This window comes from Musca domestica, unplaced genomic scaffold, assembly GCF_030504385.1.
Source record: "Musca domestica strain aabys unplaced genomic scaffold, Musca_domestica.polishedcontigs.V.1.1 9, whole genome shotgun sequence".
Lineage (NCBI taxonomy): Eukaryota > Metazoa > Arthropoda > Insecta > Diptera > Muscidae > Musca > Musca domestica.
The window spans coordinates 16,591,186-16,607,565 of record NW_026712435.1 but is presented as its reverse complement, the minus strand read 5'-3'; the positions used below and the strand labels follow the sequence as shown (position 1 = coordinate 16,607,565).

At 33.9% G+C, this 16,380-nt stretch overlaps 1 protein-coding gene across 1 annotated transcript in view; it reads left to right on the top strand.

Annotated features, from left to right (window-relative positions):
* Window positions 1-14,453, top strand: part of LOC101888302 (putative mediator of RNA polymerase II transcription subunit 26) — a 119,740-nt gene extending 105,287 nt beyond the window's left edge. Inside the window, exons 5-10 of the mRNA XM_059131580.1 lie at window positions 521-2,468; window positions 3,967-4,213; window positions 4,282-4,365; window positions 4,426-4,593; window positions 6,953-7,181; window positions 8,343-14,453. Of these exons, the coding sequence (XP_058987563.1) occupies window positions 521-2,468; window positions 3,967-4,213; window positions 4,282-4,365; window positions 4,426-4,593; window positions 6,953-7,181; window positions 8,343-8,686 (3,020 nt within the window). The 3' untranslated portion in view covers window positions 8,687-14,453. The remainder of the gene's footprint in view (window positions 1-520; window positions 2,469-3,966; window positions 4,214-4,281; window positions 4,366-4,425; window positions 4,594-6,952; window positions 7,182-8,342) is intronic.
* The last annotated feature ends 1,927 nt before the right edge of the window (window positions 14,454-16,380 follow it).

Here is a 16,380-nt window from a genome sequence, read left to right as displayed (position 1 = left end):
TTGGCTGAGGGTATACATCTGTCGGCAAAATCGACTGATACATTTTAGCTTCTTTAAAATCTAATATGGCGAATGGAAAGGATCTTCCTTAAACTTTTCACTGACCAGCTACAATTTTTGTGAAAGTCGTCATAATTTATAGAGGTATCCTTTTCTAAAAATGTTCAAATAACTTGAAAAATGGCGGAATTTTATATTGCCAATGCAAAGTACCCTCAGTTTGCTTTCATAGCCATATTGTCCCGGCCAGAGGTTCTTCAATTTAAATTCGGAATTTATCTTAACGTGCCTAATTTTTGTACCGGGTTTCAACCCATGGAACTTGTACTTTTCAATTTGAAAGTTCCATATTTTAAAGAACATTCTATTCTTTCATTCCTCTTTTTTGAGTTCCAGAATAATCCCTTATAATTTTTATTATTCAATATTCGGCAGATGCTATAATTTATAAAATCCTTTTAAACCCCAAAATTTTAAGTGATTCTACCATTAAAAATTTCTCTTGTTTTCCATTTTCCAGATAATAACAATGTCCTCGTCGCCGATGGTGCTGGAATGCAGCCCGGCGAATATGCCACAAATAACGCCATGCAACCATGTGAATCGATTACAAATCTTAAAGAAGATATTCCACAGCAGCAACATATTGTTGAAAATGTTGGACAAGATTATCAACAGCAGCAGCAAATACAAGGCGTTGAGATCTCCACAGCTCCTATGCAGATGGACAACTATAACGCCAAAAACAATAAAATACTTATGACCGAGGTCCATGCATTACAGGATAATGTGCCAAAACCGACACAAATAATAACAACAACATCATCAGTGGCGGTGGCCAATGTTGATGTGGCAATCGAAACTAATGCCATGCAACAAACTATCGTACAGCAGCAGCAGCAGCAAACGTCACATACCTTTGTTGCAGCAACTCAAACTCAAAGTGTTCCTCAGCAACAACAAGTGCAACCACAACAACCTCAAAATTATAAACAGCAGCAACAACAACCCCAATCCCAACAATACCAACATCAACAACTGCAAACTCAGCCTCAACCTCAGCAGCAACAACAACAGCATCATCATCATCCTCAGCAGCAACAACAACAACAATCATATAATCAACACCAACAACAAACACACTATCACAACTATGATAATCGCAAGTCCTATAGTACTCAACAACAGCAGTCCCGACGTAATAATAAATATGACCATCACAATGATGGTTCATCGCAGCAGCAATCGCAACAACAACAACAGCAGCAGCCAACAACGAAAACCATGTCCTGGACCAATTCATCACAACACAAAAAATCCACCAACACTGTGGCGGTAACTGCAACACCTTCCTTGACCCACAATCCGGGCTACAACAAACAATCGAATTCATCGACCAATTCTTCGTCTACCTCTACCCATAGTCATGGCACTCGGACCTATACCAACCAACAGCATCATAGCTACCAACAGCAACAACAAACAACACAGACACGTAACTATGGAGCCATGAAAATGCCTTCTTCTCCTGTCGCCTCTGGCACAGCGGCAACAGGGCCAGGAGCAACGAATTCATCTACTATGGAACGCAAAAGCAGTCAATCATCATCCGGTGATCATGCCGGTAAGACGCATCAGGCCACAACATCAACGGCATCAATAACCGCAACGCCCCATCAATTCCAACAAACTGCGGCAAATGAATCGGCCAATACGGCTAAACAACAAAGGAAATCAAGTGCCGCACAGCAGCAACAACAGCAGCAAGGAGTTGCCAGCCCCAACACAACTGCCTCCACAAACCCCTCAGGTCCAGCAAACGAGACTAGCACACCACCTATAAATTTGGCACCACCAGCCTCAGCAGCCGCCCAGGCAGCACCTTCAACGCCATCATGGGCCAGTCTGTTTACAGCAAGTGCTGCCTCTTCGGGCCCTGCCAGCTCTCCGGCTGCTGTGTACACAACAAATCAAAATACATTGGCGGCAAACAACAACACTCTCCCCTCAAACTCAGCCGCCACCACCACTGCCAATTATGCCCAGAAACCAATTGCAAAAGTTGCTCCCTTTGAGAGTGTTGCCTCTACGGCCACACCGGCCGTAACACCTGGTGCCTTGTCATATTCAGCTGCTTCGGCTCAGAATCTACCACCACCACCGTCCTCTAACGCCACCAATTCATCCGCTGCTCTGGCAACTGTAGCCGGTGGCAACAGGAAGATCACAAATTTGGCCAATCTCGATGAGTATTCATTGAAATTTGCCGATTTCCTAACCAAATACAAGAGTGATTGGACCACAATCAGTCTGAGACCCAGAGGCCTTACAAATCGTTCGAACTATTGTTACATTAATTCGATATTGCAAGCTTTGCTTGGCTGTTCGCCGCTATACAATTTAATGCGTTCCATACCCAAACAGGCGGCCACTTTGTGTGAAGTGAAAACACCCACAGTCAATGCAATGTAAGTATTGGAAATGGTCGGGACTGCGGGATTTCAAACAATACTTCTTAAATGTCACAATTAAGTCAGCAGCAGGAAGACTTGTTTAACCACTTCTTGCTTGCTTTACATTTGTGATAGAGGAAAAATAAAAGAAAAGATTTTCTCGAAACTTGATGGGGATCTACCGTTTTGGTAGTCTTTTCTGGTGATTCGGGGAAAAGTATTTCTTAGGCATTTTAACAGCTACATTTGGAATAGACCTCTTTTTTATGAATTATTCCAAGGCTGTTAAAATGGATAGTTTCTTTTGAAAACAGTTGGTTTTTAAAAACATATAAAAACTTCAACCCATAACACTGTGCGACAAATAAGCATTTTCCATAATTTCAGCAAAATCCCAGTGGATTATGAAAGTGAATCTAAAAATTGACTCCAGTTTCAAATTTTTTAATATTTTAGGATTAAAAGTTCTTGAAACCCTTACATGTAAGGTAAGGCCTTCGGCATTATTTCAGATAACAATTCGAGGATTGTTTTGGTAGAAACAATAAAGAAGCAGTTAATTTTGGCCACACTTTGTACCGGGCCGAAATGTTTATACCCTTCACCATTTGGAGGGTATATCTTTAAATTCCTAAATTCCAGTATTTGAGGGTTATGCGTCACTTCAGTTATTAGGAATATCCAATTCAAAGTTTGAAAAATTGGCTACAATTATGTAAATATCGGGAGGATAGGGGCTTTAGAAAAACGTTGGCTTATATAGAAATTGTACAATATAAGCAGAAGAACACATTACGGAATCCAAAAACTGAATTTTAGGTAGTTCCGTTAGAAAATGTGTCGTCAAAATACAGAAAATCGGGAAGTACCTTTATTTGGGGCTATAGGAAATCGTGGACCTGTATAGACAATGTGCTGCCACATGAGGTAGAACATATTATGAACTCTAAATATCAAATTTTAAACTATTCCGTTAGAAAATGTGGATAAAATCGTCAAAAAATCGATTATCGGTGGTACCTTATATTGACAATATTATGCCACAGGAAGAGGTTATTTCGTTTGAAAATATTGCTAAATTGGTCAAAATTGCGAAGAATTATATGGACACTATACGAAAAAGGTCTTTTTGGACGTTTTTTTTTTCAAAAAATGGTTTAAAACTCACATTGACAGGATCCGGAATAAGTCAAATTAATTCAAAATTATTTGTGATAAAATTCTATTATAGGTCTTAGAATACTTACCTAAATATCAGGAATTTATGAATATTTAAAACAATTTTTTGGGTCAAAGGGTTCTCCTAAAAACATAATTTTAGAGTGATGACATCAAAGGAAAATTGTTTTTGGGTTAAAGTCGTACTTCTCTTAAAAACATAATTTTAAAATGATGACGTCAAAGGAAAATTGTTATCATTAAATTTCACAACAAACCACCAAAGAGAATAAATCTATATGAAGTTCCTATTATGTTGAAACCCTAATTAAATTAATTTTTAATTCCCTTTCAGGATGTCATTTATGTCCAATTTCTCCAATTTGCCAAGTGGCCTTCGCCTGCGTACCGCCAAAGGTGGTAAAGGCAGCAACAACAAAGATGACTTAGCACAAGAATTGCAATGTGATCCTGCCTTTGAACCCACTGAAATCTACAAACTGTGGAATGATAGTCGCGAGGAGCACGTCGAAGGACGTCAAGAGGATGCCGAGGAATTCCTTAGCTATATCTTGAATAAGCTCAACGATGAGATGTTAGAGGTATGTTTCCATTTTTTTTACTTTTAAGCATTTATATTATATTTTTTATAAACATTTCCCTTTTGTAGGTTGTAAAACTAATTGCCAAACAAAATCCAGAACAAAATGGACAAAATGATCAATCCGAAGGTGAGGATGGTGATGTATGGCAGGTAAGTGCTACATTTATTTATGGAAAGGAATGTTTTATTTAAATCCTTCTTATTTTACAGATGATATGCAATAACCGCAATAAGGGCAGCGTTACACGCCAAACCGATTTCGGCTGCACTCCACTGAGTGATATATTCCGTGGGGAACTTAGATCACGCTTGCAGCGTGAAGGTGAACATCCCACTGATGTTATACAGCCTTTCCTTACACTGCCTTTAAATATTGAGGTATGTTACTTTAAAACTATTAACAATTAAGTTTGGCATTAAATTATTTCAATTCAAAGGGGTTTTTAATATTTCAAATCATGCCAAGAGTGGCCTTAATTAACGAATTTAGGTAAAATTTATAAAATAACAGCCCCTATAGTATCGCCACTACAAAAGTTAAAAATGTGGCAATAACAAATGTCGGTTATGCCGACAGATGTATACCCTCAGCCAATGTTAGATGATTTAAATATATTTTGACTTCTGTTATGATTATTCAAATTGTTAACGCTCTATGGAGTAGTTTCCAAGGAATGGGTCAAGCTCAAAATTTTGAAAAATAAAATTCCCTTAAAGCAGGAAGTTAATATTCCAATCACTAAACCATTTGCTGACGCTTGTTATTCTTTGGTTATTTCTACAGGATGTCTATGACATCCTGCAAGCAAGAGTTAAATGATTTTAATTACTATAATTGCCATTCGGTTTGCAACATCTTGACATATTCCTCAGGTACAATATAAGTGTATTCTTGATCAACATTGTATAGAGGATTAACCAATGTACGTCTGTTTCTTCAAATTTTAATTAGAGCTTTGAATTAGGTACAAAAGTCACTTTTAGGATGTTTGCCCGATAAATGGGTTTCCTAATCAATTGTGGCCATCGTTACTACTTATAAATCAACCGAAATCAGTAGAAAAACATTCTGAATTATAATTGTTATATTTTGCGGTCTTCGAGTCACGAAATTGCGGCATTCAGTTTTTTGTCGAACAAGTGCACTCTGCGTCGACATTACGCATTACTTAAAAAAGTTATCACATGTCCTGGCGGACATACATTTGAGCGCGCTCTGGACTAAAGTTATTGAAAGAAGACGTCTTAACAAAATTCCTTAACTGTTTAATTTCAGTTGCCATAATCTGATTAAGGAGTCATCCTCTAAGAATTAGGATCTGATATTTGCAAACGCTGGGCATTGACAGAGAAAATTCTACAACGTTTCATCATCTTCCCCGCATACCCTGCATGTGCTGTTATCTACAAAACGTGACGCATTTAATGACTTTGGACTGTCCAAGTTTACTGTTGATAATTCCCTGCCTGTTTTGTCAAGAGAGTTCGCTATCTCGTTACCTCTAATCCCCGTATTGAGAATAGTTGTTAATTGAATTTATACATTCCAATGCAGTTTTTTAATTTTACTGTCTAGGATGTTATAACTTTTGTTTCGATCTTACTGTCCGTTAGGACGTTTACTGTAGCCGTTCTCGTGTTGGCATTAAGCAAGTTCAGATACGTTGCAATCGCCTCGATCTCCGCTTGAATTATCGTATAATGATCGGGCAAGCGAAAAAAATTAATGGTTTTTCAGTAAAAAGACCCAGACCGGCTCTCCTATTCGGAATCCAGTATTTTGTATGTGCCACCAAAGGGTCGTTTTCGAAGCTTTCATAGTTCTGGTCGGATCAAGCAGTATTGAATGGATTTGTGGGGGATGCTGAACACGAAAAGACGGATAGGTAGGTTGCAAAAAACCATTTGCAATAAGCTGAGGCCTGAGTCGCTTCTCAGCTAACAATGTGTATGATGCATAGAACAAAATATATTGAGGACGGGCTTTTGTTAAATGCTTGTCTGGAAGAGTAGCCAACAAAGCAACTTCTATTTTATAAAGTTCTCCCGGACTTGATAGCCCCAGCTGTGATTGTTGTTCCGAAGCATTGATCCAATTGTTGAGGGATTGTATATATTTTTGTGTGTTGTTTTGCATCTCTCGCCGATCTTTCTTCTTCATTTCTTTGATCACCTTCTGGTTGATTGCTACCACAAAGGGTATCGATCCAGTCATTAGGCAAAGTCTGCGACCCTTTATAAATATTTTTTTTTATAAAATTTGAACTCCCAAGATTGCCATCTAACTTTTTACTTTTTCTACTCTAACATCAATCGGTTTTTACCAGTTACCTTCTAATATGATTTGATGCCATTTCTTTGACAAAGACAAGGTGTATATCTCCGTATGTCTCTTCTCCATATCTTCAATAATAAAGCGTTCTATATTTAAAAATCGCAAATTTTTCTATAGCTAACAAAGTCAGCTCGAAGGATTTATGAGATTGGTGTTATTGCTTCACATTCTGCACTGTGTCTTTATCCCATCATTTCACACATATTCTGCAGTAATAGTATGGTTTTCGTTTTTTATATTCTGTTTCAGTTATTTTAATATTTTTAATATTTATGAAAGTATTTTGTCAAATTAAATACAAAAACAAAAAATATTGGCAAACGTTATTCAAATGTAATTCAAAATTCCTAGCACAATTATTAATAAATTCAATTTATAATATTAACTATTTTAATTTTACAGAAAGCTGCCTCGGTTAAAGAAGCCTTAGAAATCTTGGTCGGCCGTGACCAGCTGGAAGGTGTTACCGGAAGTAAAAGTAAACAAGAAGTCCTTGCATGGCAGCAAATGAATGTCGAAAAACTACCACCAATTTTAATTTTGCACCTGAAATGGTTTGACTACCGTTCCGATGGCTGCACAAAGATTTTGAAGAAAGTCGAATTTCCTGTTGACTTGAAAATTGATACCAGTAAGTAGCAACGGATATGCTCATATTTTTCGTCTATTAGAATATTTCGATTTCTAATGGAATGTTGTTGTAGGGAATTTATAAAAAGTAGCAGTACAATGTGTAATAAGATATTTGAAATCATAAACATTTTTCTGAAAAATATCTACTATATTTACATGTCGGTTTTATGTTGCCTATGCAGGTCCACGACTTCGTATAGACCGCAATATAACGGTGACTTCTCATATTCGGCGTTTTTAAGATTTTAAAAGAATTTTAAACGGATTTTATTTTTTAAAAATTTCCAAATTCGTTCCAAATGATGGAGGGTATTTAAAGTTCGGCCCGGTCGAACTTACTGCTTTTTTACTTGTTTAAATTGAAATGTACTATTTATACTTTACACCACACTGTGGTCAGGGTTTTTTTGTCTTTGTGCATTTGTTTGTACCAGGCAAAAGGAAACGAGATAGACCCATAGTTTCTTTTGATGATCTGCATAGAATTACATTCGATTTATGCATGTCCACCCGTTCGTACATACGTCTGTCCATGTATTTTTGTAAACAAAATACAGGTCGCATTTATTGTCCGATCCAGATGAAATTTTGCACAAATTATTTGTTCGGCCCAAGGACGAGCCCTATTGAAATTGGAGATAATCGGTCCGAATTGCCTTTTATTGTGCACCAAACGTCTATTATCATCCCAAATATATGGAATACGACCAAATTAGTCCTGAAAATAAAAGTGCCAAATTTGATTGAAATCGGTTCAGATATAGCTATAGCTCCCATATATATTGTTCATCCGATTTGTAATATTTGTCCTCCGCAGCCGTAATTTGCACTCTGTAACAACGATATTCAGAAATACCTTTTCCAAATTTTATCGAGATCGTATCAGATTTGGATATATCTTCGTTCGATTTGCCTTTTATTGTGCACTAAACGTGTAAAATTGATCCAAATGGGACGGAATTTGGCACTTGCGACCAAATTGAGTGTTTATACAAGTATGTCAAATCTGGTGAAAATCGACACAGATATAGCTATAGCTCCCATATATATTTGTCTTCCAATTTGTTATATTTGTCCTCCGCAGATCCTTTTCATCTTTTACTCACCCTAAATTATTCTAACCTTTCGATGGTTAATTTTTATAATTTTTTGCTTACAGAAATATTAGCATCCAAAAAGTACTCACAAAAACAACGAGCTTATCGCCTATTTGCTGTTGTCTATCACGACGGCAAAGAAGCTTCCAAAGGTCATTATATCACCGATGTTTATCACACTGGCTATGGTAGTTGGTTACGCTACGACGATAGCTCTGTAAAGTCAGTCAGTGAAAATCATGTTCTTTTGCCAAGGACACCACGTGTGCCTTATTTGCTCTACTATCGGCGCTGTGATACAATACCCCAGCAGAATAACAACAATAACAGTGGCGGTGGTGGTGGTGGCGGTAATTCATCATCGGGGGGAAACAATGCATCCGGGGGTCATAATACACCAAAATAAGCAAAAAAAATCACAACGACAGCAGCAAAAAGCAAACGGTAGCAGGAATAACAAAGAAAATGGAAAATGACAGTAATGAGATATTAAAAAAAGTAGCAGCAGCAACAATAACAACAGAAAAAAGATGAACAAGTGAAGTGAAAAATATGAGAGACAACGAGGAACAGCATCGAGCCACCATCTAGCCTCCCAGATCAAGCAGGCAAGCACATAACGTAATAGCATGTAGACCAAGTTGTAAACGTAAACATTTGGCAAAAGTGTGTATGGGAAGCCACAAAGGTGGGAGACATAAATACCAGGCAAACTGTTTTGCAACAAAACGGAGAGCGGAACTATAAAATATGACTACCTATTTTGGATGATGGATAGATATCATGGTGACACCAAGTGTCTTTAAAGCTAACGACGTATGTATTTATAAGATTTGAGCAGTTCTCGTGTTAATATTATGAAGATGACACATGCAACGCAATACGGCCAAGTAAACATCTCTTCCACACAGACACACACACCCGCACGCATTCTCTCAAACATTAAAGCAAAAAGTGCAACATCTCTTATTTTGCAATCAGGTGATATGAAAATTAAAAAGAAAAGAATTACAAAAATAAATAATTATAACAATAAATATAACAACAACAATAATAGAAAAGATGATGATGATGAAGTTGATGACGACTGACGGTGTAATTCAAAGTATGTGTTTGTATGTATCTATGTAAGTAGGTAGTTTATTAATGAATATTATTATAATAATTATAAAGCAAATAAGTTTAAATCTCAGACTGTAAGTTCGAAATAGACACGAAGAAAAAGAAAACACAAAACAAAATATATATTATATATAAAAACAAAGAACAACAACAACAATAATAATAACAATGAAATATGAAAAAATAATCAAAACCCAAACTTCAAGTGAATCTAACATCCTAGACATAATAGTATTTTTTCCTTCCTTTTATGTTTATGTTCTTTTAAATTCCGTGTGATGTATTGAAAAATAGAGAACAAAGACAACACTGTCCAACAAGATGAATGTCAACAAAATGTTATGTAACATATATATTCGTACAATAGATTTTGAACATATGCAATTTAATTTTGAATTATTGTTCTTAATTCTATTTCAAATTCGAATGATTGACATATTCGTACAACAGATTTTGAGTATGAAATGTAATTTTAAATTATTGTTTTTAATTTTATTTCAAATTAGAATTATTTCTTTTTTTAACAAAATTATTCACTTATGGAATGAAAATCAATAGAATTAAAGACTTTGCTCGGGGTTTGTGAACTCGCTTAAATGTACATAAAGTAGGTGGTGATTGGTGATTATAAATAGTTTTAAAGTAATATTTTAAACAGATTTTAAGAATATTTTTTGTATATTTTCCTTTGCTCAAAATTTGGATTTCATATTCACCAATAGCAATTATTCTTTTTTTATTAATTTTGTTTTTCCATTAAAAATGTTGAACATCAGGCATCGATACCAATAACGTATTTCACGTTGCTATTGCGTTAAATTCACCGATTGATGTTTATCAATATTATTCAGATTTAAAAATGTAATTAAAAAAATATTGCTCCACAATTAAAGTTTATAGGCTTAGCTATTCTACTACTGTTCTATCTAACCAAATCTATTCCAAATAATTGTCGCACCATATTCATTTGCTTGCTATCGATTTGTTATCCAATTGATAGTTAATTCTTCAAATTATAAATATTACAATTTAATTTTTACAATTTATGCATTAATTTTAAATAAATTAGGTAGGCAATATAAGTTAAATACACATTCATCCTGTATTCCAAAGGTTACACATCTTTCACTCTGTCTAAAATTTACCCAAAAATATATAACCCATTTTCGATCATGTCTTATCACATTTCTTGCAAATCTCGATGCTGAGCTTAACGAAGATAGTAAAGGAAATATGAAGTAGGTTTCCATATACAGTCGTCCTTATATATTTTTTCATTGCTTTAACCATTGCATTAACCTATTCGAACATTGTTTTTCGTTGGAATAAAATGAAGAACAAGAAAAATCTTTTCTTCCAAAGAGGGCTGCTAGAAAGCAACGATGGGAAAAAGCCTTTGGCGCCTCGAAATCTCTTAGAAATGTTACTGGAAAATTAGGTTTGCAATAATAGTCTTGGTAGAATTAACCTATTAGAACAAAATAACGAATAAAAAATCTTTTCTTCTAAAGAAGGCTGGCAGAAATTTCTTAGAAAATCTATTGGCAGATTTGGTTTGCAATGTATGTATACAGGTTGCTTGTAGACCTACGTTTTCTAAAAAAAGTAAGTTAAATTTGTAATCATCATCAAAGTTGTAACAAAATACTGAGATAAAGGAAAAAAGTACAAACAAAAAATAAATAATTTTTATAAATCGAATCTAGAATAGGTAAAGAATACAATAGGTAAAGAATACAAAAATCTTTTCTTCCAAAGAGGGCTGGTGGAGAACATACGATGCGAAAACAACCTTTTATGCCTCGAAATTTCTTAGAAAATCTATTGGCAAATTTGGTTTGCAAACAGAAAACAGCTTTTGGTGGCTCGATTCGATGCAGGTTGCTTGTAAATCAGCTTTTTTTTTAACAAAGTCAGTTTGTTATCTTTATCAAAATTGTATGAAAATACTGAGATAAAGGAAAAAGTACAAACAAAAAATAATTTTTCAAAATCGAATCTAGAATCATCCAATAGGAACTTAATAAAGTATACAAAAATCTTTTCTTCCAAAGAGGGCTGGTGGAGAACATACGATGGAAAAACGACCTTTTATGCCTCGAAATTTCTTAGAAATCTTATTGGCAAATTTGGTTTGCAATTAATATAGGTTGCTTGCAAATCCGCTTTTTCTAACAATGTCAGTATAATTTGTTATCTTCATCATTGTAGCAAAATACTGGGAGAAAAGTAAAAATACAAAAAAAAAAAATCAAAATCGAATCTTTAACTAACCAAATGGAACTTTATCTTTCTTTGGTCGACAAATTTGCAGCTGAACATTGGGAAAAAAAATAAAAATAAATAATATTTTCTTCAAAAAAAGGCCTAGTAGAAAGAAAAAAAGCCATTTCAAATATTCGGTACCTCGAAATCTATTAGAAATTTTAATGTACAATAAACAATTTTTTTCAAAAATGTTATCTAGGGTCTCAAGAAAGCGGCCAACAAATGTTAGTGAGTAAAATAATAGTCCTATGAACTCTTTACATTTTTGGAAGTAATGTTTGTGGAAAGAAGTAAATGTTCTTTGCCACGTATGTGGATGGATACCAGTTTGCTCGTAAATCAGCTTTTTCTAACAAAGTCAGTTTGAAATCTTCATCAAAATTGTGACAAAAAACTGAGAGAAAAGAACAAGTAATTTTTTTTAAATCGATTCTAGAATCATCCAACTGGAACTTTATCTTTCTTTGGTCGACAAATCTGCACCTGAAGAAAAAAAAATTCTTCAAAACAAAAAAAAAAAAAAAAAAAAAAGAGACTTGTGGAGAACATGTAAAATATGCGTTGTAGAAAATATGAAAAAAAATAAATGTACAAAAAACAAATTAAAAAAAATTTATCTAGGGTCTTAAGAAAGCGGCCAAAAATGTTAGTGACTAAAATAAGAGTCCTATGGACTCTTTAAATTTTTGGAAGTAAAATTTGCGGTAATGCATTGAAATGTGAATGCTTTAGCATTCCTTTTGTAGAACTAAGTTTTGCTTCAAATAATTTGATATATTTTAAAATAATGACCAATAGATTCATTCATATGATGTTCTGAAGTTTTTTTTTTTTTTATGAAAATATAAAACATCTACCATCTTTGTGAAGAGATTTTATAAGGATAAGATAGTGACTAAAATAAGAGTACCATGGACTCTCTTAATTTTTGGAAGTAAAATTTGTGTCAAGGCAATAAAAGTTCTTTGACACGTATGTCGACGTGAATGCTAGAGCATTGCTTTTGTAGAACTAGGTTTTAATACATATAATTCTATACATTTCAAAATAAGGGTGTTCTGACTATAAAGCATTGTCTTACCACATTTCCAAAATTTCAATTGGTTTCATGAAAACTACAGATTTAAACAATTTCAAAAATTGTCGATCTGTCTTTGCAACCTTCTGATTTTTTGCATTCACGAACGTGCTAATCATGACTAAGTAGAAAAGGCTTTTGGACGGTTTTATCCCAGAATACGAGTGCTTCTTGACAATTACAAGCTGCAAATTAAGTTATTTATATTTCAAGGTACAAATTTTTATAACATGAAAATTTATTCTACTAAATCTTATTGTAATTAATTATGTACTGAAATTTTTTCGGAGCAGGTTATACAAAAATATAACGTCTACCATCTTTAAGAAGAGATTTCATACGATTCCAAAAGGATTAGCTATTTTTTCCATCATTTATACTAGTACTTTCAACGAGTCTAGCTAGCAACAAATATGTTAAAGGTTCCATGTTTTTGGGCTTAAACTTTAAATTTTTTCTGCGGTTTTGTGTTGTAGTTGTTTTCTTGTTTTCAAGACTTGCCCAACACCAGCAACATATAAATAGGCTCTTTTCCAAAAAAAAATTAATTAAAAGAGTGGGATATATTAGCCTAATGCTTAATTTTTTAATGCAGTTGTACCATTCTGGGGATTCGATTAGATTTTTCAAATGGGTTTTTTTAACAAATAGCATGAAACACAAAACTTCCACACAAAAAATCCATGGATATTTTTCGAAAAAGTTGTAATCGAGAGTTAGTATAAAATGAATTTTGGCTTCATTTCTATAATTTTAAAGCCAAAATTGCTAATATTGATAATCACAAGTTTTGGATTTATTTAATTTTAATTTATACAGATTTATATCTTTATATACACTTAACTTCTTGTTGACAAACAGACAGAACAAATTTATTCGCCTTGTTGTACAGTGTTATCAAACGAAAATAAACATTTTTACACTAGAATCACATTCTCTATTTTATTATATTATTAATTAATAATTTGTTGTTTTAACTGTGAAATATAACTACTTTTTTTCTTCTTTGTCGCATCCATTGTCCTCTTCAATATTTTAACACATCGTTTCGTTTTGTTATATAAGTGTTTAGTTTTAAGTAATTGCATTGCTAGTTTAACTAGAGTTTATAAACTAATCTACATTTATTTTTGTTTTAAGTCTTAGTAGTTAAATTAAAATATTAATAATAATAACAATAATGAGCACAGTTGTGAAAATCAAACATTGAAACTGTAAAGTTCAAATGTTAAAAAAGAAACAAACAAAGAAAATATTATACTAATCATAATTCCAATATTAGGAGGGAAGTTATTATTTAATTTGGCCAAGTAAAACCGATGAAGCGTCATTTTGTTCTTTTGCTAAACAAAAAGAAAAAAAAAACACACACACATTGTTGAAAACCCATGAAATTGCTGTGAAGAAAATATGATACCAATAAAAATTAATAAAATCTGTTGGCAAAACAAATTAATATTCTATTTTAATAATCAATAATGATTTGTAAATTTATAGCTAATTTTAAGTCTTCTTAATTTCAAGTCATTAACATCATGAGGGTTATTTTATAAAAAGTGAATAGTTATCTAATACAATCGTCGCATTAAATTCTAGGGTTAGAAATTTAAATTCACAATAGTTTGTATTAAAAAAATAATGGACTTTCCAGATCTTAATAAAGGTTTTCAAATACATCCAATGCTATCTGAGTGTAGAAAAGCTATTCTCCTAGACTTTTAATGGGTTATTAAATCAGATTCTACAGATCATAATAAATTATATAGAAAGCTAATATTTTCCAGAACTGCTAGAATGTAAAAATGCTTAATACGATAAAACATTTATTATACCCTCAGCTACGTCTCTCATCGAATTAACGGTTTTAGACCCTAGGTGTCTTTGGACCAAATCTGTTTTAGGACATTTGAAGTTGATTTAGCTATGTCCGTTCGTCTGTCTGTCTGGCTGGTGCGTATGACGACTCTCGAAGGGAGTATTCGATTTGATACAAACTTGGTACATCGTAATACTATTCTCAAATTTAGATCGAGTTCGGGGATGGGCAATATCGGCCCACTCCTTCTGGTAACTCCCCCACAAAATGTCAAAAATTTCAAAGAAAATAATTTACTGTACAGAAGGAGAAAAGATAATCCGATTTTGCTCCGACTTTGCATATCCCAAGATTTGCATCAACGCTAAGTCAGGTGCGAAAATGGAAAATATCGGTCCACTCCATCAAATACCTCCCCCACAAAGGGTCAACATTTTGAATAATTATAACTCCTTTAAAATGTGATGTAAGAGTCCTCAAATTACACACATCACAATATTTTTATTAACCCAAGGTCTGGTGTGAAGATGGAATATATGAGTCCACTCCTCCTGGTATCTCCCCCACAAAGGGTCAAAATTTTGAGTATCCATGAAGCTCAAAAAACGCGAAATTAACACCCGATTCCATTCAGATTTGGTACATCTCAATATTTCCATCAACACAAGATCAGTTGTAAAGATGACAGAGATCGGACCATTCCTTCTGGTACCTCCCCCACAAAGGTTTAAAATTTTGAATAACTAAAACGATCATAAAATCCGAAATAAGCATCCGGTTGTCTTCAAATTACACACATCACAATATTTTTATAAACCCAAGGTCTGAAGTGAAAATAGAATATATCGGTCCACTCCTTCTGGTACCTCTCCCACACAAAGGGTCAAAATTTTGAGTATCCATCAAGTTAATGAAACACGTAATTAACATCCGATTCAATTCAGACTTGGTACATCTCAATATGTCCATATATATAGATCGGACCATTTTTTTTGGGACCGCCCCCACATAGGGTTCAAGATTTTTAAAAACAAAACGCTCAAAGAAAGCGAGATAAGCATCCAAATTTCTTCAATCTGTTGTGAAGATATGATGTATATGATGCGAACCTCTTCTGGTACCGCACCCACAAAGATTACTATTTTCAATACTTATATCTGTTATAACTTGCGAAACAAGTTGGCGATTTTTACAACTTGCTGTATCTAAATATGTTTCATTTCATTTCATTTCATTTATTTCATACAATTCAATATAAATAAGCCAACATGGCCAAAATCTTATATTAATATGCAACAGTATAAACACAGCCTATAACTATATTAACATAAAAAAAAAACCTTAATACATAACAACAAATTTACAAGAATTATACAAATTATATTTATAAACAAAATACTTTAAATAACAATAATCAGACCCTCAGACACAACTTCTCCACCAAGCTGAACAACAGTTAAGCAAGGCAGAGAGGAAAAATGCAAGAGGCATCCATACCTTAAGGTGCTAACCATCACTCGCTTCAAATCGAGCAAATGTAGCAGCTACAAGCATAAGAACGAAATTCTTACAAAAGAGAAAAGAAAAATAAAATAATAACGTTACTCAACAGAAATTAAACAACCATAAAAATGGCCCCCCAGCCAATAACTAAAAAGAAATAACAAAAATAACCCGCAACCAGAAACTCAATGAACAGACAAATATTCAAAACACCTCTTCCTGTATGTATTAAAATAGTAGGTAAAATTACGTAGGGTCAGAGGCAACTGATTCCACAATCTCGCAACTCTCACAATAAACGCCTTTTCACCAA